Source organism: Sinohyriopsis cumingii, chromosome 5, assembly GCF_028554795.1.
Source record: "Sinohyriopsis cumingii isolate HCF-2022 chromosome 5, ASM2855479v2, whole genome shotgun sequence".
Lineage (NCBI taxonomy): Eukaryota > Metazoa > Mollusca > Bivalvia > Unionida > Unionidae > Sinohyriopsis > Sinohyriopsis cumingii.
Genome location: NC_142965.1, coordinates 57424164 through 57439518, shown reverse-complemented (window position 1 = coordinate 57439518; position 15355 = coordinate 57424164). Strand labels below are relative to the sequence as shown.

General features: G+C 35.8%; 1 protein-coding gene and 1 non-coding gene across 2 annotated transcripts in view; one reads left to right on the top strand and one right to left on the bottom strand.

Moving 5' to 3' along the window:
* Positions 1 to 15355, top strand: part of LOC149799228 (uncharacterized) — a gene marked incomplete at its 3' end in the record, with an annotated part of 135746 nt that overhangs the window by 54031 nt on the left and 66360 nt on the right. The window contains exons 2-4 of the mRNA XM_089958169.1: positions 4831 to 4880; positions 11631 to 11782; positions 13280 to 13410. Coding sequence (XP_089814295.1) covers positions 4835 to 4880; positions 11631 to 11782; positions 13280 to 13410 — 329 coding nt within the window. The remainder of the gene's footprint in view (positions 1 to 4830; positions 4881 to 11630; positions 11783 to 13279; positions 13411 to 15355) is intronic.
* Positions 2738 to 2813, bottom strand: Trnal-cag (transfer RNA leucine (anticodon CAG)). Its single transcript has one exon. It is a non-coding gene; the product is annotated as a tRNA-Leu (tRNA).

Sequence of the window (15355 nt, the reverse complement as noted above, 5' to 3'; positions counted from 1 at the left end):
ACTAGAATCATTAGCTGTTATGCATACTGCGTTCCTATGCGTACTTGAATCATTAGCTGTTATGCATACTGCGTTCCAGTGCATACTTGAATCATTAGCTGCTGTTTTGCTAACCTTACTTTTCTTATCTCAGTGTAGTCATCTCAGACCAGTCGTCTCAGTCAATGTGTCCACGAACTCAGAACTACTTCTTTTAAAAAAAACCGGTTGAATCAAAAATATACCTACACTATTTAATGACAAATAATGCAATTACCAGCCAGAAGTAATTATTTATTCGTCAACACATTAATCCTTAAGCAAATTTTGCTGTAGCACTTACCATATTTCCAATACAGAAAAAATAAATGTTCAAAGAAACCGTGAATTTGAAAGTTTAGCACATGGTTATTCGCTAGAGTCCGTTTTTGGAGGGTCTATTATACACAGGGGTAATTTTACAATCAATATTAAGGACAGCACAGGTATCTCACACACTATTTCACCTACTCCAAAAAAGACTAGTTATATGCGATAGTAACACAGATCTCTAATTACCCATGAATAACCTAAAGAAAGATGTTACTCATCGTTACAGCTTGTACTGAGTATAACTACAGTAGAGCTGAGTAGCCAATATCGTTTTATTATTTACAATACAACTTTTTAAAATTGGAACTGATCAAAATAAAACAGTTTCTTGTAATAAATATTAATTATTATTATCAATTTCACATAACATCCATATATTAAATGAGATAATACCTCATTACTATGCAACGTTTTATGTTGTTATTTTTTTTTGCTCACGCGTATAAACTGCGTACTTCTGACGCAACAGTCACACCACAGCCCTCATTAACATATTCATATTCATTCGCCGTATGTAAACATTGGACGTGAACACTAGTGAAGAATTCTTTTTACTTTAAAGGAAAATATTGGGTGAGAAAAATAATCTACGTTGGGGTTTGGACCGAAACAAAGCAATCCCACTAGCGGGTTTATGTTATATGTGTACCCCACTCGTGCAAGCCTCGTGGGGAGACAACTAATATAAACCCTTAACTGAGATTTCCTTGTGTCGGTCCAAACCCGAACATAGATTATATATGCATACTGCATTCCAGTGCATACTTGGATCATCAGCTGTTATGCATACTGTGTTTCAATGCATACTTCAATCATTAACTGTTATGCATACTGCGTTCCAACGCATACTTGAAGATAAATATGTTTCAGCAATATGCGTGATAGGAACTATATATATATATATATATATATATATATATATATATATATATATATATATATATATATATATATATATATATATATATCAGGAAGAGATTGGGGTATATATTATCTGTAGCAGTTTCATCTGGTTCTGTATATGGACCGACGATGACTCTCACAAAGAATACAATTTTATATTTAGCATACCTCTATAGCTGAAGATTGCTGAATGACAGGTTATTGGTGGATGTCCTTTTTCAACACATAATAAATACCTGGTTTGGTTTTGGTCAGATCTCTCTGTAAGATATTTTGCCTTACATTATTTTATATTTGACCAGGTTATTAAGGTATGCTTTCTTCAACATACAGTCAATACCTGATACAGATGGGCAGAATCCACTGTAAGGTATTTTACTTTTCATGCTTTTCTAGGTCAGGAAGCAGTATGTAAAGGCTATCGGTGTATATGTTTCTCAACACAAAACCAATGCATGTGTTGTTTGGGCAGAGCCAATTGTCAGATAGGTTGCCTTACATGCTTTTTTTGGTCAGGAAGCCATCCATAAAGTGGACAGTTTCCTGACACAACTCGTTGCACTGTGATAAAACAACGCCACTAAGTACCCTGGTTGTGAGTGAAAATCCACAGCCAGAGAACTTGAGGTAATCTGGTTTCTCACTGCACGCACTTTGTTCGTGCAACATTTCGCGAACTGATCTCGGTATTTTGAAACAGATGAAGATGAAAATAAACCACCATGGAGAAACTCTGTCCGCGGAAAAGCGAAACCCGAATACCTTTGCGTTCATACATTATACATTGATATTAAATACGCACAATGCCGTGATATTAATAAATGTATACGTACATCTGAGTGAGAAGGCGAAATATAGAAAAGCAGGTAACTTCTGGATGTTTTGACAAGGCGCATACTGAGGATGAACAAGAAAAAACTCAAAATAATACGATGATCGATAAGTAGTTAGTAGTATCTAGCTGGTACAAGAAGTATTGACGAAATAGATAAAAGGGCGAAATATCTAAAACAATAAAATTCCATTGGAAACAGAAGCAATGAAAACTGAAATTTTACAAAAACCAGAATTTGAATAGTTGAAATTTTATATTTTTTAAGTGAGACCAATATCACATGTTGCTCTTAATTGTTAAAGATCACTTCACATGTTTAGCTGATTCTTGCGCGTTTAATTATGCTCAATAAAACAATTTAAACACAGTAGATACTTCACATCAATATGTTACTCAAATACACCCAAATATTTGCAGCAATATGTGATTTCAATGTACCCAAATTAATACTTTTACAGAAACCTCTTATTCGAACAAAACTTTCGCGCGTGTGATTTGGATTTTTAACGTAGCTTTAAATATAATTCAGTCAAATCACTACGATGTCTGCAGTGTGACAGTTACAAGGCCGACCAGCCCTAACACTAACCTCTTAATGCTGAGTGCCAACCTAGGCAACTGTTAGTACCATTTTATAAGTCTTTGGTATGACTCGGCCGGGGATCGAACCCAAGACTTCCGCATCTGAGGCGGACGCCTTAACCACTAGGCCACCGGAACAGTCTATACATACATATACATATATATTGCTTATTAAACCTATACTCTTATTTGCACGTTATATGTACTACCTTGTTGGATTGCCAACGGCATCTGACATCTGACGTACACAAGATACATTTGTAAAATAACTGGAACCGTTACTTCAAAGTATAGAAGCATCATGCCCATACTACTTAGAAGATTTTTGTTGTTGTTGTTCTAGGGATTAACGCCATTTTTCAGCACAAGATAGGCTATACATGGCGGCCAGTATAACTGGTGAAGGAAGAACCCTGTAAAACACAGGGAAGAACCACCGACCCACGAGAAGCTACTGGCAGGCTTTCCCACGTATCCACGCTAGCCGAGCCTTGGACTCGAACGCACGCAGACAGAGGTGAGATGGCAGTGATCCGGAACGGAGAGCGCTTTAGACCACTCGGCCACTCGGTGCCCCCTACTTAGAAGAAGAAATTGCTTTAACAATTGGATTGAAAAGCAAAGTAGGAGTTAATCTGTCAATGTGTCAAATAAATCTGCCAGCAGTATCAAAATATCGTAATCTTAACCATTAAGGAGAAATTAGTGGATGAGAAATTACTTACGGTCTAATATTTGCAATAGCGAAGTGTTCAAATTATTGTATTCTAATGGAACTGATACAAATGATTAGACACCACAATTATATGTAAATGTTATAGACAAAACCTGAAGAGATCCATTGATACGGAGCAAATCCACGATATTATTTGAATAAAAGATTATGAGAATAAAGTTTCTTGCCACAGGCTTTAAAAAGACGTTTGCTCCTTACGCATTTCCTGAATCGGAAGCATCAGATCCTCCATACAAAACGAGAAAAATCAACACAATATAAACTTACTAATTTCTGCCAAATTTTTAATAGTAAAGTAAAATATGCGTACATGTTCAAAACACGTGTACTGGGTATGTTTGTATGTGTGTTGCTTCTAGATTTCAGAGGTAAACTTTCCTAAAAGAACCGGTGCTTGTTAGTACAATTTGTTTGTCAACGCACGGTAAATATATTGCTAATAACAGGCCAGATAACTGACTACAAGGTTAAAAATACACAGTACAACATAGAGTATTATCACATGTACACCAAGTAACATTACAGTTTTCAGACTTTACACATAACGATTTCACAGCCAAAACCAAATACCACACTTGTACAAGGTTGTTTCAGTGGGTCGTCTGATATGAAGGTCAAACGAAATTTCAATAATTGAGTTGTAAACAATCTTGGTAGGATGGAAGCTACGGTCTTTTTACGTGTAATGTTTACATCTTTGTGAAATAGATATATTTGTGGTTACCTGTTTCTGATACAACAATATGGATTTTGCAAGGCAGTTTGTATTTAGAGGCACTTAATGCACAATGCACTTACTATGAAGTTTGTTTGCTTTTTAAAACAGTTTATAATGTCATCTGACGTTCAAACACTAATAGATAATTGACCATCCTGGCTCTTTTCTTCAGGTCCAGGTCTTACATAATACTTGCAGAACGCAGATAAAGTGTGATACCGTGCTAAAGCTACGTACTACAAACATGTTTCTATATCAATACAATCTCTTGCCGTCTAGTGTGGTGAAGAGCTAAATCCAAATTCTAGTAGAGGACACTGTGTTGTTCTTTAGCCTGAGCGGTCTAGGAATGTTCCGGTATACCTCTGGCTGACTAACAAATATACAATCCTCGACATATTTACTATTGAATGTCATGCTAATGGTTTACAACACCAACAAATATGTAGAGATATAAAGGTGCGTTATTATTTTGAGGTTTCCAGACCGATACAAGAATCATATCAATCTCGGCAATCACAACTTTGATTAAAAATACATATATATCATAGAGAACAAGGCATTATTCCATTACTTTCTTTTAGAGTTGACGTGTTTCATGTTATGCCAGCCTTGAATTGTGTTAGACGTTTCGTGCTATGCTAGCCTTGAATAGTGTAACACCTTTCGGCAAATACAGCTAACTTTTTTTATTTGAACCTTCAGGTCGATGACAGCTATGATGGTCATACTATTGTTGTACGTCATGACGTCTGGTAAGTAGACAGAGATAGATACAGAAACAATATGTTCTTTTTCCTCTGTCTCTATTTCACAATATCGTCTAAGGTTCTTAAAATCTTTCTTTTTTTTAAAATCGGCACTCGTCTTTATGTTTTCGTTTTGTTATCTTTAATCGTCTGCGGAGGAGATATGTAATTGTGACCTCATTTATACATTTGTCAGCAACACATTACAACATTCTGTTCACAGACAACATTAGCCTTTACTATGTAAAGTCTACTGCTCAGTGTTGGAGAGCGATATGTAATTATAAAGAGAATTATAAATAAAGGATGGCGGTCCCTGTATAACATATGAACATCAAACTTATTAAACGATAGCAGGCGTACACATAATTACGAACATAGATAAAACACTAAAAATACCTTATCACTAACGATAAGGGCATATCACGGTGTAGTTAAAATGACCACACCAAAATCAGATATCAGAGTACAAAACACATGCAGCACGGTATCCGATTATATGAGAGAGAGAGAGAGAGAGAGAGAGAGAGATGTATTACTGATTCAATTTCTAAGCGAGAAGTTCTTTAAATTGGTTATTTGTTTGCATCGATTTCGTAACTCTTTACCGATTCTGACAAGAAGCAAAGTATTTGCTTTTGAACTTGTGAAGAAATAAATACCATTTTCCTTGTCTGAATATGTCTTGGCGTTTCGTTGTGGTTATCGATGTCTGGAGGATGATCGACCACGGTGTTATATCGCGGATTAAGCGAATATTAAAATTTCAAATTAATGGGTGGAATAAATGAAGATTTCAGCCGATATATAGACATACAGAACAGAGCAACCCCCGAATAACAATTTATTAAATTAGATAAGCAAAATAAAATTGTACAAGACCAATTGTAGGATGTAACTCTACCATACAAATAAATTAATTCAAAGAATTAAAATGCAGTTAGCAGTTCCCTTTACATATATACGGCACATTTCATCACGAAATGGAGTGAGTGTTTTGGCATGTGTTCATAGCCAAATAACTAATTGGTTTCAGTTCATAACCCTGCATTCAGTACAACAATGCTGTAATTGTCTTCATACACTCGATTTTGTTTCTAACCTCAGACACTTAACATAGTACACTGGGATTAATTTATTTCTCCAGTAGAACTAGTTACCATTACTAATTGCTTGATAGCCTGCTCCCGCTTAATGACAATGAAGCCCCTGCAGCGTTAACTTTTAATCACTATTTTACTAAATGTCGGACACATGCACGACTGATCCATAAATACCGTCCAGCCCACAATGCCGCTCACATGCTAATAAACTGTAGGTTAAAATAACTCACATCGTAGTTAAACGAACAAATTAAACGACATTCATTTCTTATCTTAACGACACCATTGCTAGCTAACAGTTCATTGGCATAAAGCCTCAAACAAACACAATAATAATCAATTCTTAGAAAACACAATTCCATTACTTTTAAGAAAATTCAGTTCACATACTTATTTTAAGACTCATATCAAAGAAAAATTATGTATGACATTAAGACAGCGTCTTTCTACTCTGAGGTTCGCTCTCTTTTCTCTCGAGCAAACCCGTCGCTTTACACTCCTTGATAAGTGTTTCTCGTAGACTCTCAACTACACATCCCTTGAACAATCGTTGCGAGGGTCTTACACACCCTTGAAGGCAAGACCTTTTCACCTCGTACTAAAAAGCATGAACTGCCTGATTTTACGGTGCAAGATATTTTTAAAATACAAGACGTCGCATGGGAAACACGAAGCCAAACCAGTGACATACTAAATTGGAACTCAGGTTCATCTAACCGCCATCAGTAACACACGCCTTTCCAGGATGTGGTAAATTATATATTTTGCCGCTTTTTAATATACAGATCTCTGCAAAGCTTCGACTTATGACAAATATTTAAACAAGTACAAAAGTTGCTTCTGAATTATTTGAACCTTTGGCCTTTTGATAAACAAAATCTAATTTTCACTCAGTTTTGCCTGACATAGTTATCAAACGGAACCTCAGTAATAGTCAATCAAGTCCCAATCAGATGCACCAAAATACTAGCGTCCCTAAACATGTCACGGACCTCACCCAGTGCGTATTCGGATACATCAATTTAAAGTTGCTATATGTCACAATGACATCTGAAAATTTCACTTTGTTACAAGAGATATAGAACAAATTTCGGTTTTTGCTATTACCTAAACCGAATGAAAATAATAATTAATATAAACTGTTTCATGACAGTGATAGAATGTATTGAGTACAAACATTATATTGCTGATATTTTTTATTGTTAACTGGGGTGACAGAGTCGTAAACATCAGACAAGTTTCTGAAGTCAGAATCATTTATCGATTTGTCATTGGTGGTGGTGTGTTTGCGAATGTGTGTGTGTGTGTGTGTGTGTGTGTGTGTGTGAAAGAGAGAGAGAGAGAGAGAGAGAGAGAGAGAGAGAGAGAGAGTATGTGGTTGTGTGATTTGGATATTTAATGTAGCTTTAAAAATTTGTCAGTCATATCGCTACTGTGTCAGCAGTGTGGCAGTTTATAGTGATGTCTAGCAATGGGGCAAAATGCTACGGACAAGTAGCATGATGTCCAACCCAGTCACATTATCCTGACACCAGGCCTTCCAGTCATGACACTAACTTCTTAGTGCTGAGCGCCTAGCGAGGCGGCTGTTAGTATCGTTTTTATAAGTCTTTGGTGTGACTCGGTCGGGTTTCGAACCCACGACCTCCCACATCAGAGGTGGGCGTTCGAACCAACCTGAGCGGTTTGAGAGAGAGAGAGAGAGAGAGAGAGAGAGAGCAAACTATATGATTATTATCATTGTCCTTTCGACGGTACATACTTTGAGTACAAGCACATTCACATACACATGAATAAATAACCACCCTTAGCTTCCTCATCTAGTGGTAAGGTAGAGTTTCTTCTGATCATTTATTTTCTCAACATTTTCTCAACATAAAAAGCATCACGAGGTTGAAACAGACGTGTATTCTCACCTAATTTGATGGAAATTGATATGTGTTTCTATGAAGTCACGCAGGTAATCATTCTTCGTAAAGCGCATTGACTGAGGGGGGCAGAGGAGGTAAAATAACCAAATCACTTGGACCATCCTCGTCGCATTACCATTTGAGTTGAATAACTTTGACTGTCTAAAACGAGACTGGGGTAATCATAGTAATACTTCCCGAATTGGTAAGTTTTTGGTGGAAGTTTTATAACATCACATATCTTGTAAATAACACTCGAAGGCGTTTCAACAATCAATAAAATAACAGCACTGTTAATTTGTAAGGTCATTCCTGCATTTTATAATGATAAACTTGAAGAAATCATCTGTTTCAATTGTCTGCAGATACTGCTTGTGTTGCTGACAGTGATGATACGTCATCTATTAATTGTGGCATTATGAAGATAGTGTGACCTACTAACACCATGGGCTTGATGGCAGTTCAAATTGGTCATGATTACCGTCCGAGGTTTTTCTAGGATATCTTGGAATAGGAGTTTCCCATTGCTACGCCAATGCTTATATTGTGGCCACTTCAATCACTGAATGGAAAACAAAATTAGTGGCGTATTCAATACTCACTTAAAATTTGTGTTATAATTCGTTAATGACAAAAAAATATCCAACGTTTGTTCTGCAATGTGTTTCTTTAACAGTATGTAAAACTGACAATAAATACTAACGAAAGTTACACTTCATGGAGGCAAATCACGCTGTCAAGAACGGTTTTAGCAACCATTTTTTTAGACCGTGGAAGCCGGATGAGATAAACATATTTGTTATAAGCTATGCCAAACATAAAAAAATAAATTTTGGAATTATATCGAATTTAACACGTATTGTCATCCATATTTACCAATGGTCTACATTTTTAAGGACCAGTAATAACATCACACTAAGCCATCAGCCTTCGTGTGTGTATCGGTGACGTCATTGTGTAGTGGCGCTGTTGTTCAATCAATGTAGCAAAATAATTTTGAAACGCATCGTCATCTAATGAACTGGCACACAACGAAACACTGCTAATGGAACATTTTCAGTCATTTTAGTCACTTGGAAGAAACAACATTGGAAACAGTTGTTGGAATATATGTCAATATCAAGGATTTGGTGACTCGCTAACTGCAGAGTGCCGCATATATGTTGAGACAGAAAAGGCTGACTGGTTTTAGATTGTGACTTTGTCTCGTTCCGCTTCCATTTCCATATTAAATTGGAGTATCGTTGGGCTATTTCTGTCTAGTTAGGGAAATAGCCTCTGAAATTGGATATAGAAGTAAACATCAATTTAATGAAACTGGTGATTCGTCTCCAAAGTAATACACCATACATGTTTTGACAGAATACGCCGACATAGTTCTTACTGCAAATTTCTTTCTGCGGCGTCCGCCATAATGTGTCATGTGAACAAATGAGATTATATATGAAGCTCTCAATCAGGATGAATAACATCAAACGCTTCATCATCCACTTGATAGAAAAGACCAAGGATGTTCCAACTGAGAAACAATGTTGACTACAGCTGTAGCTAATTTCCTTCTTGGAAACTAATTCAAGGTGGAATGTTAGTTACTGAAAATAATACTGAAAGATTTCTTATAAAATGCAATTATTAAAATTGATTAATGTTATTATTTTTAAAATTAAGAGGATTCTTCATCACAGTTTATCTTCAGCTCGTCAGGCGTTTGCATCAGGTTGGCGGCGCTAAGGGAAACTGTGATATCATATTTGTAATAATTTTTATTTTAAGCATTAATGCAGTTCGAAATTTATGAAAACTAGCTTCAAAATATTATCAAACTTCAATATGTTGGCAAACAATTATTTTAAATTCATTAAACGTGAAACTATTACCGTGCAGTGTAAATTAGACGTCAGCATACACGAAATGCATGCACAGTATAATTACAAAAATGGGGATGCTTAACTGTCCCATTTCCAAGGGTGCTAAACCTTATCAGCTAGTTGAACATAAATATTTTTACTTGAGTAAACATTCTGATTTGGTTAAGCAGATTTTCTGAAGTGTTCGCACTTGAAAAGCCTATGGTATTCACCTGATCTTAGGTGAATCTCAAACGTTTGAACCTGCGAATTGACCTAAGATATCCAGGTTATTAGCTGTAGAACATACAGGGCCGTTGCAAGGTTATTTTGCGCCCTAGCGAACATTCCATCTTGTACCCCCACCCCTCCACACTTTAAGGGCATCGTTTATTATAAACTGTTCATTATCATTAATATACATTGAGCCTGATAATAGTTTCATTTCATTATTTATTTTACATATTTGATGATAATAAATGAGTAACCTGACAGTGTACTTCTTTTGAGACGCCTCTCACCCACCACCAATTATTGTCGCCCTAGACGGCCGCCTAGCTCGCCTATTAGATTAAACCGGAAAAGGGTACACATACGGTGTGCTTACCGGGACATATACAGTGTTCTTATTGTAATGTGTATCGAATGGAGAAATACACAAATATAAGTTAACAACGTCTATTTAAAACTCGAATATTGCGGCATCCTGCCTTTGTTGACGACCATTAACTGTATGTATCATTACTGTAATTTGTAAACTTTCAAAGGATGAAAAGTGGCGGAAGGCAAAGAAATATAATTTTATTAAAATTGACATTTATTTTACTATCTGTAGATTGTACACAATATGTCAAAATGAAATGAAGTACGGAACACTGAAGAAAACTAATAATCAAGTACATCATAACATGTTGAAGTTCCCTTGTCTGACGTTTATTCGTTTTATTACAGCACCATAACATTTATTTGGAAGTATATGACATGATTTCACCGTAGAGCTCCACTAGAATAATTTATTGTATTCCTAGAGAAAAAAACAATAATTTAGATTGATTGTCAATGATTACGATAAGCGGTCCACAGTCAGAGCAAAAAAGCAGAACAATAAATTAAAACTATTATCAAATAATTTTTTACATTTTATAGTGCGCATGGAAACCTTTCTACAGTTGTTTATGCACATGTGTCTCCTATAAGCTGCCATGTATCTCTGATACTCCATCTACCCCACCCCACCCCAAAGTTAAACCTAAGGCTAACAATTGATATCTTCTTAAGACAGTGATAGCGTCAAATACTGTGCCAACGCAGCCGATGTCTGAATACAGATCATGCAAGCTGTGAGTAGTTATTTTCGGCACCAGTATTTCTTAGTGTTAGACTGTTTCAGTTTGCATGTCATTTTGCCGATATTGTTTAGCATTGCCAGGTTTCATTGGGACTGTCACAAATTCTTATCGAGCGTGATTTGTAGTAATCTGACATTAGACCATTGCATAAAAGCAGCCTGAAAGCGCTTGGTTATATTTTACTGTTTTATATGACATTTTATAATATGCAATTTACAGTTTATATTGGCTGAATGCCCACTACTTACCATTTAAAAGAAACAAGCACGATCAAATACGTATATGCATACAGTATTGTCTGTCTCTCTGTCTGTCTCTCTGTATGTATGTATGTATGTATGTATGTATGTATGTATGTGTGTATGTATGTATGTATGAAATTCGAGCGACTACCTCAACCCTATACTATGGATAGGTGTCCATTACACAGAGGTAAAAACTATAATTAAACATAGATGTAAGATAATGGATTCATACATTTTTATCTTCATGAGTCATGATCTTTATACGGAGTTAATTTGAAGATTATACAAATTATCAATCACAGGGGTGCTGGGAGGCTCTGATTTTGAGTCTGTAGTTGCGGACTATTGGTCCTGGCGATTGGAGAACTCTCCTGAGTTCAGCACGCAGATGGGAGTTAATACCTTCAACGACAAGCTACAGTCCTTAGGTTTGGACATGTTTGACAGTAGAAAGGTTAAGTATAAACTCTTGTCGAATTCACTGGTTGTCAATCTATAAGCGGATCGTCCTTACTTCTTATCTATCATTATCTTTGTCAATATATTCCGACCCCAGCCCAAAATTATCATGTAGCTTGCAATTCTTATACTTTTATTCATCTGACTGTGCTCTCGTTATTGAACTCGTTCCATTGTAAATCTTCCTGCCATTTCAACACGGAAATGAATTTTCTTTTTCGATTTTTGTTTGTTTTCTTTTTAAAAATTCTCGGCATGTGTTATATGTTTGTTTATTTTTGTAAGTTGATTCTTCTACTGATAAGGAGCACGAATAGATCGAAATATTGGAAAACTTTTTGTAACTATATACAGGATAGACAAATTTGAAATTCGTCCTTACTGTGATTCGATCCTAGGTCTACTGGTCACGGCACCAATCGCTATGCCTCCATGCATATTTCCCTATACCTATGCATCATGCACACATCCTCAAAGAAGGGTGGAATATAGTCATTAATATGAACACTCGGGCGTAGCAGACACTCTGGCATGCCGACTAAGTAATTAAAATCCTACCTAATAAACGGTCATTCAGAATTCCTTTGACTTAAATCAGGGCATGCAAAATCTACTTAATGCCTTGATGACTATCATAGCAATCGGGAGTGACCATATATTGGATGATAGTTTAGTTACTTGGTCGGCATGTGAGTGTGTCTGCTACGCAGGAATGCTCATATCAGACTGGCTATGTTCCATACTTTTTTAGGAATGTACGCATTGTCGCAGGTGGGTTGGTGTGGGAAGGTGTTAGGTATGTGCAGGCAAGGAGATCGGTGCCATAACACGCAAACTCCTGTTCGAATCTCAGTAGGGACGAATATATATATATATATATATATATATATATATATATATATATAGAGAGAGAGAGAGAGAGAGAGAGAGAGAGAGAGAGAGAGAGATGTGGAAATATTTGGAGACTTAAAGATATGACGAAGATCGTGCAAAATGCCACCTTATATTAAAGACTAGAAACATATAGACTGTGAATATTTGATAATGATTCGTGAATTTAACAAACTTATAGTCCTGTCTCAGACACCTGTCCTTTGTTTCCGTAAATGGTCATCGGTCTCCATAAAATGTTTAATGTTATTTTCATGTCTCCAGTATTGAAGTTCTGTAGCTAAACACAGCTCATGTTGATGAAATTATGCTTGCTATTAAAAGTCTTTCACAAAAATTGTATCCGTATATTCGTATAGTCCATATATTCTTTCTAAATATATATCCTCGTTCGGTTCGAGTACGTTCTCGTCTTTTCAACACTTTTATCATCGCACCATCGAAATTCGTTAGACGATTTTAAATTTGTGTACAAATAATGGTATAATTTTCAATGGTATTTGGAGTATACATTTCGATTTGAATACTTGATGCTCCATAACTGTAACGTTGTTTGCCTTCATCCATTCAACTAATTAATTAGGTATTCATTTACTTGTAGACAAAAGTAGAGAGTTTTGTTCAACAGCTTCGGCGTATTGATAATTCTTCACTGAGCAAGGACCAAAAAATGAGCTACGACGTTTTAATGGATACATTAAACACGTTTTTAGAAGGCTACAAGTGGAGATTGTAAGTATCGTCATTCATAAAATTTAAGAAAGGTACGTTGATTCAAACATATTTTACAAAATTGCCGTAAAATTTCTTCTCCATCGATACCTGGCAAATCTTTCATCGAAGGATATTACATATTAAATAATTGTGAGGCATGTTTAGCTGGTGTTTGAGAATCAGTGAATTACATATTAAATAAGTAAAAAAACGTCTTTTGCTTGAGTTCGAGAATCAGTGAATTACTTATGAAATAATTGAAAGACGTGTTTAGCTGGAGTTCGAGAATCAGTCAATAAGCAAGAAAAAGGTCATTTGACAAACTTACATAGCGAGAAATTTGCAGGTTTGCTGACTGAGTTCCCTGCATTGTGATTGGTTATACAGGGTCACGTGATACTGATCTGGAATGTAGTGGACATGGGAACATTCTTATAATTATTTTCGGTCCCCAATTAGTTTCCAGTTCATTGTAGGTGAGCATTATCCATAATTTTTAAATCCATCATTTAAGGATAGCATGTATGAGATCTTTTCGACTTTATTAACTTTCTGAGTTATTAGATAAAAATGTCCACTGTGGTGAATACCCTATTGTTATCCTTTGATTAAATAGTAAGCACTTCGATTAGGTTCTTTATAAAGGCAAGTAAATAAATGAAATCGCATTATTTCTAATTGTTCCCTACATTACCAACATTGATTTCATAGCAGGAACTAATATCAACAAGTGCTATCTACTTCTCGAGATGCATTGGTGAATCGAATAACGAAATAATTTTTCGTTGATGTTGATACATTAAATAATGAAAAGAATTTATGCTTTGGATTGCCATACAAACCACACATGCATCCATTCATCAGTTTAAATCTTTTTCAGCATTGAAGTTTACTATCTCAGTAATAGAAATATGTAAATAGATTCTTTTACTATTCAAAATATTTAGCCTTTTGTTTTACTGCACCACTTGACTGGTTCTATGCACGTAAAATATTTAATAGTAAGATACCTATTCAAACATCAGGATTTTACATTTTGGTGTATTGACAACCTTGGACACCAAGTCTACACTATGCTAACTTTGGCAGTAAACCGACAGATGAAAGATGCAGTTTAAAGCAAGTTGACTTGTTGATACGTTATGAATGTACACAACATGATAAATGCAGGAATTTTAATAGTTTGATTAATGCTTGTCTTAATTTCCCAGTGTGATTGCTGTTCAGATGAGCTTTGCATGAAAGATGCACCTAACAGTATTATGGAATAAGAGTCATCGAGTTATTGCAGCTCCCCCGTTTTCATCAATGTCCGGTCTTTATATGGATGCCTAACATGTTGTACATTAGAGGTTTTGTTTTCTTTAATCGTATATTAGATTGTGTTTATGGCATCAAAGTGGTTCATGTAGCTTTGGTTTCATTTGTAACATGAGATTTATGAATGTAAAGCTCTGGAACCTTTGGCCAGACTGTCTGATGTTAGTAGTGAAGTGGGATACTATAGGCTCAATGGGAATTAGCATTAAAAACACCCTTGGGAACATATAGCCTCAATGGAAATTTAACATGGAGAAAAATCGTGGGACGATATAGCCTCAAGAGGAATTGAACATGGGAATTGGGACTGTATAGCGTCAAAGGAATTTAAACAGGGTGGGACTGTATAGCGTCAAGGGAAATTGAACATGGGATTTTTTAAAAAAAATAAAATAAAATAAAATAAAATAAAAAAGGGGTAGGCAATGGAAAGGCTATCTCTTTTCGAGAAATATGGGGGCCCTGAAAAGGGCCTTTGGGTTTTCTTCTTCTTCTGCTTCTAATTTCTTCTTTTCCTCCACCAACTTCTTATTTTATCTCCAACACTCTTTCTCTTCTTTTCTTTCTTTTTTTTCTCCTCCTCTTCTTCTTTCTTCTCTTCCTCCTCTTCTTCTTTCTTCCTCTTCTCATTTTCTTCTTCTTT